Source organism: Heptranchias perlo, chromosome 8, assembly GCF_035084215.1.
Source record: "Heptranchias perlo isolate sHepPer1 chromosome 8, sHepPer1.hap1, whole genome shotgun sequence".
In the NCBI taxonomy this organism is placed as follows: domain Eukaryota; kingdom Metazoa; phylum Chordata; class Chondrichthyes; order Hexanchiformes; family Hexanchidae; genus Heptranchias; species Heptranchias perlo.
Genome location: NC_090332.1, coordinates 18,987,217 through 19,001,739, shown reverse-complemented (window position 1 = coordinate 19,001,739; position 14,523 = coordinate 18,987,217). Strand labels below are relative to the sequence as shown.

At 42.2% G+C, this 14,523-nt stretch overlaps 1 protein-coding gene across 2 annotated transcripts in view; it reads left to right on the top strand.

Moving 5' to 3' along the window:
* ppp1r21 (protein phosphatase 1, regulatory subunit 21) overlaps positions 1-5,263 on the top strand; it is a 64,324-nt gene extending 59,061 nt beyond the window's left edge. For both annotated transcript variants that reach the window (XM_067988742.1, XM_067988741.1), the window contains exons 21-22: positions 2,758-2,886; positions 4,577-5,263. In XM_067988742.1, coding sequence (XP_067844843.1) covers positions 2,758-2,886; positions 4,577-4,606 — 159 coding nt within the window. In that variant the 3' untranslated portion in view covers positions 4,607-5,263. The remainder of the gene's footprint in view (positions 1-2,757; positions 2,887-4,576) is intronic.
* The last annotated feature ends 9,260 nt before the right edge of the window (positions 5,264-14,523 follow it).

The following is a 14,523-nucleotide window of genomic DNA, read 5'->3' as shown; positions in this document are numbered from 1 at the left end:
TAACACCTTCTTGAAGGACTTCAGGGAGTCAATCCTCACCACTGCCTCCGGAAGCCTGTTCCACAGGTCGATCATCCTCTAAGAAAAGTAAAGCGTCCAACATCCAACCTCATTCCATGCTTTCTCTATTTAAATTGGTGGCTTACAGTTCTACCCAGCCCCGTCAACTCAAACTATCTATCTGCTTGTATGTTATTGATGTCTTTTAACAATTTTAAACACTTGAATCAGATCCCCTCCAAGTCTGTGCCTCTCTAGCAATTCCAAACCCAAGGCACGGAGTCTATCTTCATCCTCCTTGCCTTCTCTGTATCACGTCTAGAGCCACAACATCCTTAACCTGGAGGGACTGAAATGGTATACACTATTCCAGATGAGGTCTGACCAAAGCCTTGTATCATCCTATTATCGTAGCCCTAGTTTTGTACTGAACAGTCCAGGTAGTACAGCTCAGGACCCTGTTCAAATTGACGGCAACCTCTTGAAACTGTGCTTGAACCTTTTAGAGAGCCATCAGTGATCATTGCCATGTCATGCTCTCTGTCACCCTTAACCTCTATTGTGTGCACCTATGTGCAAGACTGCTTAATTATCTATATTGAAGGACATTTACCAGACTTGGGCCAACTTCCCCAATCTAGCCAAATCCCATTGCAATCTATTTCCTCCTTCTAAAGTCCTAACAGTACCACACAATATCCACAAATTTAATAAATGTACTCTATGCCCTATCTGCAACATTAATAAACATACACAAAAGGGACCTAGCTCCGAGCCGTTGGGCACCCAACTAGTGACTGGACCCCCATTGGGAAAAGTGCTTTGTTTGCATTTCTTTAATTTTCTCCCCACTATGCAACATACTAAAATTTCTCATTTAGGGCTGCGGAATTAAATAATTCAGTGTAAAAGACTTGAGCTGAATTTCAAATAAATTGCATTGGCTGTGTGCATATGCTGTTAATTATTTCATTTACAACTGGCTTTTTCAGTTGGAATACACTGTCAGTGACTTACCCTAATCTGCCACATGTTTTAAATAAAAAGTATGATGGCAATCATTAAAAATGTGACATTATTTGAGTTCAGTATCCAAATAGGAAATCAGTGCCATGTGCAGCTAACAGAACTTGTGTGGAATGGTGAAACTTCTAAATTCTTTTACTGTTTGGAATATAGGAGGGTTGTATTTGAGCTGGACCACTGAAGAAAGACTAATTCCCAGCATTTTGGTGGCATAACATTCACTGTAGAAGTGGATTGGTTTCAGTATCTAATGAAGAATGTGTGACTCAAACATCCACTGCTGAATAAGGATATTGTGATGAACAGCTATGAAAACAGTGCAATAATAGAAATCTTTGTAGGCCATCAATTACTTCATCACAAAAGCTTAGTCAATGCAACAAGTTAGAAAGATTGACCACTTCAGATCAGTAACCAGGATACAGACATTTTTGGTGCCTGTTATTTTAGAGTTGGCATCAGCCAAAAATGAAATGGGTCCTTCCATCCAACCTAAAATGTTGAGATATTTTAAGGGAGAGGATGCATTGACATCAATTATTTCTGCTGGTAAATGGACTTTTGCTCAGTTATTTGGGCGAGAGTCAAAGGGCATGTATTTTGTATTGAATATGTCAGAGTATTCCTCAAATGTCAATGGTAGAAGTTTTGAATAGCTCCTTTGCAAATATTTTTGTTGGTGCGGGGGGGAAGACAGGGGAATGTTTCTGCAGAGCCCACTTGATGCTAAAAGAGGTGACTGCAACTGAACAAACTGACTATTCCTGGGGTTACAGCTGTTTCTGTAATCCTTTGTTTATGCTGAGACCCTAGAACCAAAATCTACCTGTACTGAGACAGTTGCATGAAGGAGAAAAGAAAGTAGACATGAATACTAGAGTGCAAAAGGCTGTCTTTTAATCTCCCTTACAGCAGTTTGATTGAATTCACCCCAGCCATTTTTTTAACAACACAGGCCAGGGGCTAGGACTGTTTTCTACTTTAGATTTTAATGTGGTGAGATGAGAGGCAGTTGCCAGTGACCAATGTATAAAAATTTTCTGGCGTTGGGAAGCCTTGCAGGAAGCAGATGAGCTGATGACAATTGTGAGTTTGCACCACCATGAATTCAACAATTGAAATCAACCAGTGTTGATCATAGCAGGAGCTCTGCTTGCTAAATCTAAATAATTATGTGTATTACTATGCTGTAGAATAAAGCAGCTGAATGATTTGTATCTGGCCTTGTCTTGCCCTGTGTTTTCTCGGTTCACCCTTCGAAAAGATTGGAGAGGCAAATGGGAGCATGTTCAGATCACAAGCCTTTACTATAATTATAACCCTGGGTTATGCGATCATGTAAGTAGATATTGGGCAGTGAGGCTGAACTCTGGCACGTAAGTGGAATGGGAATGGATTACAGGAGTACCTGATTCCACTGAACCCAAATTAGTAACATAGCAGTTGAGTCCTTTGGAAATGGAAATCCATGTATGTCTGAATTTAATTTTTTTTTGACTAAGCAGTAATGAATTTCCTGTTTTTGTTTGAGCTGATATTTTAAAGGAGTGCTGTTTATGTTCTGATCAAAGTGACCCTACTTGTGATGTATAAATGGAATTCATTAGATTCCACAAGGGATGAAGACCTTTCTAAACTAAGGATTTCCCTGCTTGTACAATAAATGTATTCCACAGATTCCCCTGTTGTACCTTCTCTACTTTGATGTGGTGTTGACTTTTTTTAATACAGGATGAGCTGACGACAACAAAGAGGAGCTATGAAGATCAGCTGAGTATGATGAGTGATCATCTTTGCAGTATGAATGAGACTTTGTCAAAACAAAGGGAAGAAATTGACTCTCTTCGTATGGGCACTAAGGTAAACAACACTCTACATTCGCCCATTGATTTCTTATTTTTGTCTTGGGCTGGTCGATAGAGTAATCCTTTCACTTGGTTTGTTCATTCCTCGAATTGGGAAACTGCAGATTTGTTGCAACTTCTATAAACTATGACTTATAAATATTACTTACAAATGGGACGTATCATTCTACAAGTGTACAGTAGAGGACTTTCTTAAATAAACTAAGATCAACCCATTTACAAAATCACTTGGCTAAATCAAGAGTACTCATTATATGGCCTGCAGTTCAGTTGCAACACTTGGAAGCCCTTGTGGCAGCACCAATCTAATCATGTGTTTCCTGCCCCTAAAACTGATCATCTCCCCCAAGAAGCTTCTGTCATTCCTGTTTACAATCTGGCCAGCATCCTTTTGAGGAGTGCAGGTTGATGGATGGGTGCTTAACATTTGAAAAGCACGCACAAAAATGTCGGAGGCATTCTGGGCTGAGCGCCAATAAGAATGGCTTCTAACCTTTCATGCAATTTTTGAGATGAAAAGCCCACAGAAAACATGCAGCTGAGAGAGGATGAGTGAGTGTACTGATCACACCAAGTACAAGAGTTAAAGGAGGCCTGAAGAAAGGAAAAAGTAGGTAGGAATTTTTAGAATGTATTTTTGTACATGCAGTTTATTTTTGGGGGGGTGGGGGGAATAATGTTTGTATTTTGTCCCTTATTTTGATTTCCGTAAATCTCCGTGACTGACTCGTATTTCTACAAAGAGGAGAAGCTGGAGATGTGACTCCGTAGAACTGTATCTCAGTTGCAGGTGCACCTTTGTTTCTATACCAAGCTGTCTTTTTGGGTCCTTCATCACAATTGAGCAGCATGTGAAACAGGATACTTCTGAAAAGGTGTTGAACGGCATGAAAAGTTATGGAGTCAGGTTCCAACCTGCTTCTTGGCACTTGGATGGAAAAACTGCATGGAAGAAGACTAATAAACTTGCACTGTTTGATCTACAACCAAATTTTAGCTTATTGAAATAAATGTGGACAATTTAGTCAAAAGCAGCTAACATACTGTATCTAATACTAAGCAAAAACTGTTTGTGATTTCATGCTTTTGAATTTTGGTTGGCATTTTCTTTTTAAGTAGGTATGTATGGCTCTTGTGTTAGAAATAAGCATATTGAGTTGCCTTACAGTGGGTTTGTGCAAATTGTTGCTTGGCATTGTGACCTTCAATTTAAAAAAAATAGAAAATAGCCTGGTCCAAATCAATTGCAGGTGGTGAAACCTTGGTCAAGATGCACCTTGTAAACCATAACTTGCTGGTTATCTCTGCCTTCCTTCAGAAGGTAGGAAAGCCAAGGATGTGTCAGCACCAAATGACCAGTCATTGGTATTGCTATTCGAGTCAGGAAATGGTGGATGGTATAGATATCTGGAAAAGGAAGTGGAGAAAATACATGAAAATGTGTGTATAGCTTCGCTTGCCTTTTATGCAGATTTTTATAGACCACAAATTTTAGTACATTTGTTCTGGTACAGTTTAAAAATTCAGCTGAAATTAAAGTTATTTATGTAGATGTTACCAATGCACTAGATTTTTTTGGTACTTACCAAATAAAGCTGAACTTGCCTGTTTACTGGAATTATGCACAGTATCAAGCTACCAGTGACGTCAATCAACAGTTTGATTTTCTTGTTGTGTCTTTGAAGGGTAATACAAAGAAAAACAGAAGCCGATAAGTTTTGACGGCGCCATTCAATTAGAGATCTGTGCGTTGAAGATGCGACTGCCGTTATCTACAGGGAAGTTTATGATGCCAAATGAAGATTTGTGTCGCAGTTCTTTCTGGGAGTAAAGGCGTGCAATGGTATTACAGAGCCTAGGAATCAAAAGAATATTCTACTTAAAGGGATTTTTAAAAAATCATTCCCTATCGTTTTAGGAACATAATGGAAAATATTCTGGCACTTAAATATTCCAAAAATAATGTCCTGTGAACGTCCCATTCAATAGGTAATTTGTAATTTTACCTATTAAAATTTTTAATCATTTTACTTCATTATGTAAATCCATAATGAAGGGGGTTTTGTACATTGAATTATGTGACAATGTGTATGTTAATTGTGTAACTCTTTTCTGAAATGAAAAATCCAGCACATTGTGTGCATCAAGTGTTTTGATTTCTTGAAATGTGGAGCACAATTCTAATTTATCCAGTTTACTCCTGCTTTTTTCTCAGTGTTTATAGGCTGCTAATACTACATTGCACCTCTCCTCACCACCCACACTGTCCTTCTGCTCTTTCCCTCCCCAGAAGATCTGAATGTGAAAATCTGTTCAGTGCATAAAATGTTAATTGGAAAAAACTGATCAATAAAAAAGTACATGGTAACACACACTTGTAATGCTGTCTTGTTAAAGGAACTTTTTGTCAAGTAGCCAAGCAAATTACTTTCTAGGTGCTGTAAGTATACTATGGGCTGTGCTCACAGGTTTAGCAATTGGATATTCTGTTGATTAGACATGGATGCATTGAAGCATCATGAAAATGGTGCTGTCTTTTTAATTTAATGTGTTCAGTATTTTACAGTCTTATGCAACTGAAACACCAACCTGTTATAGCATTTCTCTCCTAACTGCTGTTTAGAGAAGACCAAAACTATCCATTATTTAATAAATCTCCCCTGACAGGAGGATTTATGTTCCTTTTTGACTTTAAAAAAAAACATATCCAAAAAATTTTGATTTTAATTTCTCAAGGTTGGCTGTTTCAGTGCTGGATAATGGAGCAATTTTAATTTTCCACTTTTGGCACTCTGACTTATATAAATTCAAGCTGTTTGTTGTATAATCTTTATAGATGTAGCACAGATTAGACTGCAAGGCTCCTGTACTCTGCCCCAACAATATCCCATTGACCCCAAACATAAAATTCTACTGTATCCCTTTAATACCACTTTATACAGTGAACTTGCAATTGTCAGGAACTGGGCTGAGTGTCCTCTGCTCTCAGAAAGCACCAACTATTGAACCTGAGATGGTTATAGAATTTTTGATTCTGGAGCTTCAGATTCTACAATAACATGAACACTTTCACTTTATCCAAACACAAACCAATTCTCATTGTGCCCTAGCCATATTTGATAAATAGACCTGTTGTGTAAAATCCACACTGATTATTTTAAAATTGCATATTTACTTTCAGCATCAAACATTAGTATAGTGTTTTTTAATTTAAAGTTTCAAAAAGTGCATCCTAACAATACATTTTAGAAACTGAACAGCAACTGTTTTTTTTGCTCAACTTTCTTTTCTCCCCTCTCATTCCCTTCCACTCTTCCCATGAAGACATTGGTTCACTTACTGGGCTACCATGGGAATACTCACCTTCCAGCACCTTGACGAAGTGACTATTAGTCACATACACTGGCTGACCATAAATGAAAAAATCATTGGTGAAGTTTGTTGTTTAGCACTGGATTTTCACTAGTAGAAGAACAAAGTTCTACTGCACTATATTCATTCAACATGTGCTGTTGTGTCCAGATAAGACCTTTAAATAGTTTCATAAAAATTGTATCTCATGGGATGAATAATATAATCTCATCTATAGTATAAAAGATCTGCTTATCAGAAATGGGCATATTTTAAAGGAAGACTAGACTACACCATACAGTGGGCAAATATCTAATTTACAAATACTGAAGATATCAGGGATTGCATTTATGGACATTCTCTGTTTGAGGCTGTCCTCACTTGTAGTATAGGCTGTAGGAACAGTGCCCTGTAAATTGCCCAAAAGGTGCTTTTGAAATTCATTCGGGAAATGCCCTGTAAAGTGCCTAAAATGGAGCTCAACTGTTGAACTGAATGCTGGGAAGTGTTTAAGCTGCAGCTCTCTAAGCTAATTCAAACAATTTAGCCATAAAATCTAAGCAATTTAGCCATAAAATTCTTCTAAGCTTAAAAAGCGTAAAGCCATAAAAGGCCCTAAGTAATGATCCCAGAAAGGACTCTGTTTATACTATGGATATTCCTTGCTAGTGTGAGAAGCCATTATCTAGGGCTCAGATCTCGAGTAGAGCTCTTAGTGAAACATAAACATGTCATATCTCCTCATTTGTCTGAAAAGCCCTCAAGAAATGCAAGATGGGTAGAAAAAGGGAGCCATAAACCGCAGACATGATGGGGATAATTTTAACCCCCAAGAACAGGTGGGTTGAGGGGGGGGGGGCGATGGGCAGTAAAAATAGTTTGTTTTGGAGTAGTACCCCATCCCGATTCCAACACGTCCACTTCCAGGTTTAACCCAGGCCAGTTTGATCCCTGCTTAAAGCCGGTGGGCTGATATTTAAAGGGGCATTATACCTCATATTGAGGCACTTAATTTTTTGTGTATTAGAAATGGCAAATGAATTTTATCTCACCTGTTAGGTTTCCCATTGCTTCTGATTCATGTCAGATGAAAGCAGGCGAGAAGGACCAGATCCATCAGGTGAGTGCCCTTATTGGACTGCTTATGGGCCAGAAGGAGCAGGAGTACTTCATCCAGGCTCAACAAGCTCACCTGGCACCCCAGGATCCTCGAGTTCAGCTACCGCGCCCCCCCCCCCCCCCGACTCTTTACACGACCTCTGATCTCGTCTCCTGATCTGGAACCGACCTCCGATCTCTGCGACCTCTTCACCCAACTTCCGATCTCCTGTCTCGAACTGTGAGCTCCGACTCTTCTGAATATTTGGCAACAAGTTTGATTGTGAGGATTTGTATTGATTATGGGATGGAACTATTATAGAGGAAGGTGGCTCTGGAAAACACCAGGCAAATATCTTCAGCTGATGAGGGTTTATAGTTGTTGCTCTTCATCTGCCTTCAATTTCCTCCCAGCATCGGCCCCCTAACCCCCACCTTGTCCTCCATGGCCCACAATCTCTCCCTCCTTTCCGATTCCCGCCAGCCAGCCAGCCTGTCAATCAGGCATGAAATCTGGAAGTAAAATTTATTCCCTCGTTAAGGTCGTGATCGCAGATTGCGACCCGTCAACTTTACTTCCGGGTTTTGCGTCCGATTATCTTCCACCTCCATGTAAAAATCATGCCCAATATCTATCCAACTTCAAGGAAAGCTATGCTGCAGAGACTCAATGACTGTCACAGAACTCCACATTTAGCAGTTTTGATTGACAAAGTCTCACCCCGCCCCCCCCCCCCAACACATATGTCACTGATTGTAATTTCAAAATGAAGTCTCCCTATAATCAATTAAACAATGTAAAAATAGAAGGTTTTGCACCACTCCCACCATCCATAGCTATCTAGTAGATTTGGAAGAGCAGAAGTTCTTTGTCTTTGTTAGAGGTAGTCTTTTGTAGATATAGTTTTCTTTGGTAGTTAGGAGACTCTTGTGTTTTCTAGTCCTTAAGCAACTTTTACCTTTTTAAAAAGGGCACTTATACAAGCGTATTCAGGACGGATAGTGAATTATCAAAGTCAAATTAAACTGCTATCCTGGCCATTTACAGGTAGAATAAAGAGTGTTGTTTAATTGCGGGTAGTCTGAGATCGAGATAGGTGAGAGTGAAGCCAGCTCAGATATTGCCGCTTGTGCGTAAGGTGGTTTCAGCCGGGACTGAAGATCCACGTGGAACAGATAACTCCACTGCTAAAAGGGGCTCATGAACTCGACACTCCGGAAGCTAACACCTGCATGCCAGGAAGGAAGGAGATTGACTCAACTATGACGTTCATGAGGACGAGGCCATGGAAGCTCTGAAACAGTGCTAATCACCAGTATCTAGACGATAATATATCCAATAAACTGGCTATCCAAAGCTGTTAATTTATCCAACTTTAACTTTATTGTGATTTTGTAACCAATAAATAGTCTTGTAGTGTGTAAGGTCTTCAACAAGCAAATACTATCAAGCGGCACTTACTCACCAATAACCTGCTCACTGATGCTCAGTTTAGGTTCCACCAGGACCACTCGGCTCCAGACCTCATTACAGCCTTGGTCCAAACATGAACAAAAGAGCTGAATTCCAGAGGTGAGGTGAGAGTGACTGCCTTTGACATCAAGACAGCATTTGACTGAGTGTGGCACCAAGGAGCCCTAGTAAAATTGAAGTCAATGGGAATTGGGGAAAACTCTCCAGTGGCTGGAGTCATACCTAGCACAAAGGAAGATGGTAATGGTTGTTGGAGGCCAATCATCTCAGCTCCAGGACATTGCTGCAGAAGTTCCTCAGGGCAATGTCCTAGACCCAACCATCTTCAGCTGCTTCATCAATGACCTTCCCTCCATCATAAGGTCAAAAATGGGGATGTTAGCACAGTGTTCAGTTCTATTTGCAACCCCTCAGATAATGAAGCAGTCCGTGCTTGCGTGCAGCAAGACCTGGACAACATCCAGGCTTGGGCTGATAAGTGGCAAGTAACATTCGTGCCAGACAAGTGCCAAGCAATGACCATCTCCAACGAGAGAGAGTCTAACCACCTCCCCTTGACATTTAATGGCAATACCATTGCCGAAACCCCCAACATCAACATCCTGGGGGTCACCATTGACCAGAAACTCAACTGGACCAGCCACATAAATATTGTGGCTACAAGAGCAGGTCAGAGGCTGGGTATTCTGCGAAAAGTGACTCACCTCCTGACTCCCCAAAGCCTTTCCACCATCTACAAGGCACAAGTCAGGAGTGTGATGGAACACTCTCCACTTGCCTGGATGAGTGCAGCTTCAATAACACTCAAGAAGCTCAACACCATCCAGGACAAAGCAGCCCGCTTGATTGACACCCCATCCATCACCCTAAACATTCACTCCCTTCAGCACCAGCGCACCATGGCTGCAGAGTGTACAAACTACAGGATGCACTGCAGCAACTCGCCAAGGCTTCTTCGACAGCACCTCCCAAACCTCCGACCCCTACCACCTAGAAGGACAAGGGCAGCAGGCACATGGGAACAACACCACCTGCACGTTCCCCTCCAAGTCACACACCATCCCGACTTGGAAATATATTGCCGTTCCTTCATCGTCGCTGGGTCAAAATCCTGGAACTCCCTACTTAACAGCACTATGGGAGAACCTTCACCACACGGACTGCAGCGGTTCAAGAAGGCAGCTCACCACCACATTCTCGAGGGCAATTAGGGATGGACAATAAATGTTGGCCTTGCCAGCGACGCCCACATTCCATGAACGAGTAACAAAAAAGCCGAGGCGGGCATCACTCCTACACCTAAAACTGGGTGGTCAACCCCAGACGGTTCCTTAATGAGGAGAAAGGCAAAAGGGTTAAGTATTCGTCTGGTTCCTAGGCATGTATTCTTGGGATACCGAAACCAAGCGTTTTTACACGCCCCAGGCTAAGGTATGGTATATTTAAGGTTCTGTCTGATGGGCTTAATATGATTTTAATGTGCAGATAGAATCTGATCCAAAGCTCAAGCTCTTTCATGGAGTGATTCTGTAGTGACTGCACTGGGTTCCGTGCAGTTAGTAAACTGTTCTTAATAGAGATGGAATGTAGCAAATGGACTGCTAATTTATTAAGTTTTTTTCATCATGGTGTGCAGGTTGGAGCTGACAGAATGAAGGCCAGGTGCTTCCCCATAGGGAGTGAGGGTCACTTTGGGCTGTTGTATGCCACCTCCCAGCAGCTTCTTGTAATGTCCAATGGCAGTAACCTGGAGCATACCATCTGGTCCTCTCCATGCTGCCAAATAAGTCATGGCGTGTGGTATAGAACAACAAACAGGGGAAAGGGGGAAATTATTTTAAAATGGTGTAGAAGATAGCATTTTGAGACCTATTCTTTCATGTTTTAAAAATGAAGATCAAATTTAACTGTCAGAGGAAACTAGACATGGTCAGCAAGTTACTGCTCTCTGATAGCTCTTGAGGATTAAGTAAATGCAGTAACTTCTTTTAGTTTTAGCGTAATTCATAGAATAATTAGCTCCTTTAAACTGAATCAATTCTGAGTTCTTGGTTTGACTGCAGAGAATTGAAATTTAATTCCAGGGACTGACCCATATTTTCCTCCTAAGCCTGTTTCAAGCTGTGTTATAACAACCAACACAATGTCATTAAACTATTGCTACAATTTCTCAGTATAATATCTCCTACATTTTAATTACTTTCATGGCAATTTTAAAAATAGGCTTAATTCCAAGGTAAATACTTTTAGCAGATGATAGAAAATATTTGGAGGAGAGTCAATACTACATCGCTGCTTAATTTGGTTGGAATTTATTAATGCCAAAGGGTTGAATTATAGAAGAAAATACCAGCATTTTGCTCATTTTATCCAATCTGAGGGGTTTCTAACTTCCATCTGTCTTCGATGTAATAATTTAGAGCAGAAGAATGTCAAAGCCATAGTGTGCTTTTTAATCTTTCAATGGTGAATGCCAATTTAGGGAATGAGAGTTTAAAAGAGCTCAATTTCTACTGTGATGTCACCATGCACAAACAATACCACCCTATGCCGTTTTAGTCAGGTAAATGTGATACAAGGAAAGGGAAACAAAAACTGAATGATGGATATCAGCTGAAAACAGAAAATGCTGGAAATATGCGTCAGCATCTGAAAGAGAAAGGCAGGTCAATATTTTGGGGGTAACCATTAATTAGACTAAAGGATCCAATGGACCAAAAGTTGATATTAAGTGTTTGTTAAAGTGTGTGGACTTTACATGTTTCTGTACCTGCACTTTACTGTTGTACACACTTTAATTATTGGGGAATAGTTTCAATAACAATGACCCTACAATCATATTTGATTTCCTGTACTCCTCTGCCATCAGGACTACGCTGCTCTGCTGGACTATGCTGTATGCCTCTGCTGCCGTGTCTCCGCTCTGCCACTCAATCTCCCAAGTTCAAGGAAACATGATCCAGCCTACAGTGCCCATCCCCAATCTATTGCTATTACCTGCTGAGCTTTAGGACTGTACTTCAGTGCACTGCCAGCTTCTCAGCTTTACTCTGCGTCTAGGACAGAAATCCACTTTCTCCTAGACCGAAGTCCATTTCTCTGGGCTTTACTGTAACCTCACCTTCGCCGCCATTTTCAACTGGGACCGTATTCTCTGCTGGGCTGCTTTTATTCCAGTACCTGGCCTGCTTCAGCGGGCTGTGTTTTCTGCTCTTCTGGGAATTTTCATTCTAGCTGTGATTCATTCCTGCTGGTTCCCATCCTGCCCTGGATTCTGCTCCCTTGCTGCTGAACAGTCTCTGCTTTGCTGCTCTCCGCATGTTTCCTGTGGCCTCTGACTCCATACATCATTCAGAAATCCTACGCCAGCCTGGACTGTGTCGGACTGACTCCTCAAGCTTCTCCTGCTGCTCCCGATCTTGTGTGCTTCTCATCTTCCTACAGCTGTTCCTTGGACCAGATCTCTTATCTGCACTGATCCCAGGAATTTACCTTTCACCCTTCCTGGTTTCCCTGGACTTGAGTCCTCAGGTTTCATTCGCATGGTTCCTCACTCCTCTGTTGGTACATCGGGTCTACTGTTGTGCATTACTAACATCTGAGGCCACTATGCACCTCTGTTGGACCCTTGCATCAACCTCTGCTGACTCGTGGTTGACTCCACTTCTCCTTGGCAATCTGTTCTCCACTGAACTACCTCCAGCAACAGATACTCTTCCCCTTGAACAGCCATGGATCCACTACCTCGACACAACCCTCAACGTTGACTCTACCCTGTCTACAAGTCAACTTTGTCCCTTCCCAGGACCTCACATTTTAACTTTGGATTCCTTCATATTGTCTCCTCCCTCATCTCTGTTTAAGACCAGGTCATGTCTATTTGAATCGTTGCCATGGCTATATAACTTTGCATCTCTCTGTGTCCATTTGTGTATGCATTTTGGTTTCTGCTTTTAACCCTTTTCTCCCTTTTTAAAAATTTGGCCCCTCTCGGGCCCTTTCTCTCCTGTTTCCTCCCCTTATGTCACTCAGTCTTGCCACCTTTCACTTTTCCCTCAGGAACTTTGCCTCCCCAATCCCTACCCCCAGCCCATTACTACTCTCCTAATCTCCTGTCGCTGCCCCGAGTTTGAAACCCCTTTGAATAAGCCTACGGCAACCCTCTGTGCTTCTCTTGACATTCTCCGAAGGGCTCATTGAGATGCCAGTCACTGCCTCCTTATGAACAGCAACAGTCAACTGCCAATCCTCTCTCACTAACCTTCCCGCCCAGCGCACCCGCTGGGAGCTAACCTCACCAACATCCTTCCCATCCCACTCACCCCACCCACCACTTGGACTCTGCCAGCGGATCAAAAATCACTGCCTCTCTTCAGAGCGTCCATTCACTTGCAAGCAATGATCTTGCCATGGCTTGGCTCACGGCTGGTAACACCTGACTCCTTACCAAAGCCTCCCTGCATGACAATACATTACACCACCTGCCCCACCCAAACTATCATAGTGGCAGTGTGGTCCTTATCACCAAATCACACCTTGTTTTCTTCCCCCTACTCCTCTCGTACCTTCTCCTCCTTTGAGCACCTCACATTGTTCCGTCCCTCTCGCCTCTCCTCTAAAATCTTCGTTGTCTACTGCCCTTCCCAACCCACATCCCGAGTTTCTCACCAAAATATCCCCTTCCTTTCCTCTCTCAGTCTCTGCATTAAGCGACTTCTCATCCTCAGTGATTTCAATCTCCATCTCACTCCCCTTGGCCTGTATCCTCTGATTTTACTGCCCACATGCCCTCCATTAACCTCTCCCTCAATGTAAACTCTCCTACCCATATTCATAGCCACCCCATCGACCATGCCATCTCCCATGGCCTCGACTCCCATCATAGAGAAGGCCATCTCCAACCACCTTCTTCTATCCCTCATCACACACATCCCCCTACCCTCTTCCAACCCTACTTCCTTCTGCGTCCTCCCCTCGAAAGCAATTCCCTCAGATCACTTATGACTGTACTTTCAATCTCCCAACTGATATCTTTGGCCTTCCCTTTACCACGATATGTCTACAGTTGTCGATCTTCTGAACCACTCCTTTATCTCCACCTTTGATGCTCTTCTCCCCAGCAAAACCTTTACTCTCACAACCTGGTCGGTCCCCCGGTATAGCCCCCATCTTCGCTCCCTCAAATTTAAGGTGTAAAACTAGTTTAGCCGTCCTTCACCAGATCTTGTTGAAAAGAGAGAACTTGCATTTATATAGCGCTTTTCACAACGTTCCAAAGCACTATACTACCAATTAAGTTCCTTTGAAGTGTGGTCAGTGTTGTAATGTAGGTTGGACCATACAAAGAGCTATCAGGCCGCTCTCTCCTCTGCCAAAACTGCCTGCTACTCCGAAATCACACTGAAGAGTAAAGCTAACCCTCGGCTTCTTTTCTCCACCACCAACCATCTCCTTAAACCCCTCCCTCCTGCCCCCTCATTTGCAACAACAACTGCGAGGAGCTCATGGACTTTTTTGTCACTAACATCGAGACCAACCATTCCGCTGCCTTTGCTGCTTCCCTCCTTTCCCTTTGCCCATCAAGCCAAACCAGCCCCAGACTTCCTTGCCTGGGGATGGTTTAAAATTTTCATCACTGTGTTTAGATTAACTCATGGTCTCCCTATCTCTGCAACCTCCTCCAGCCCGTAAACCCCCCCCCCTCCAAAC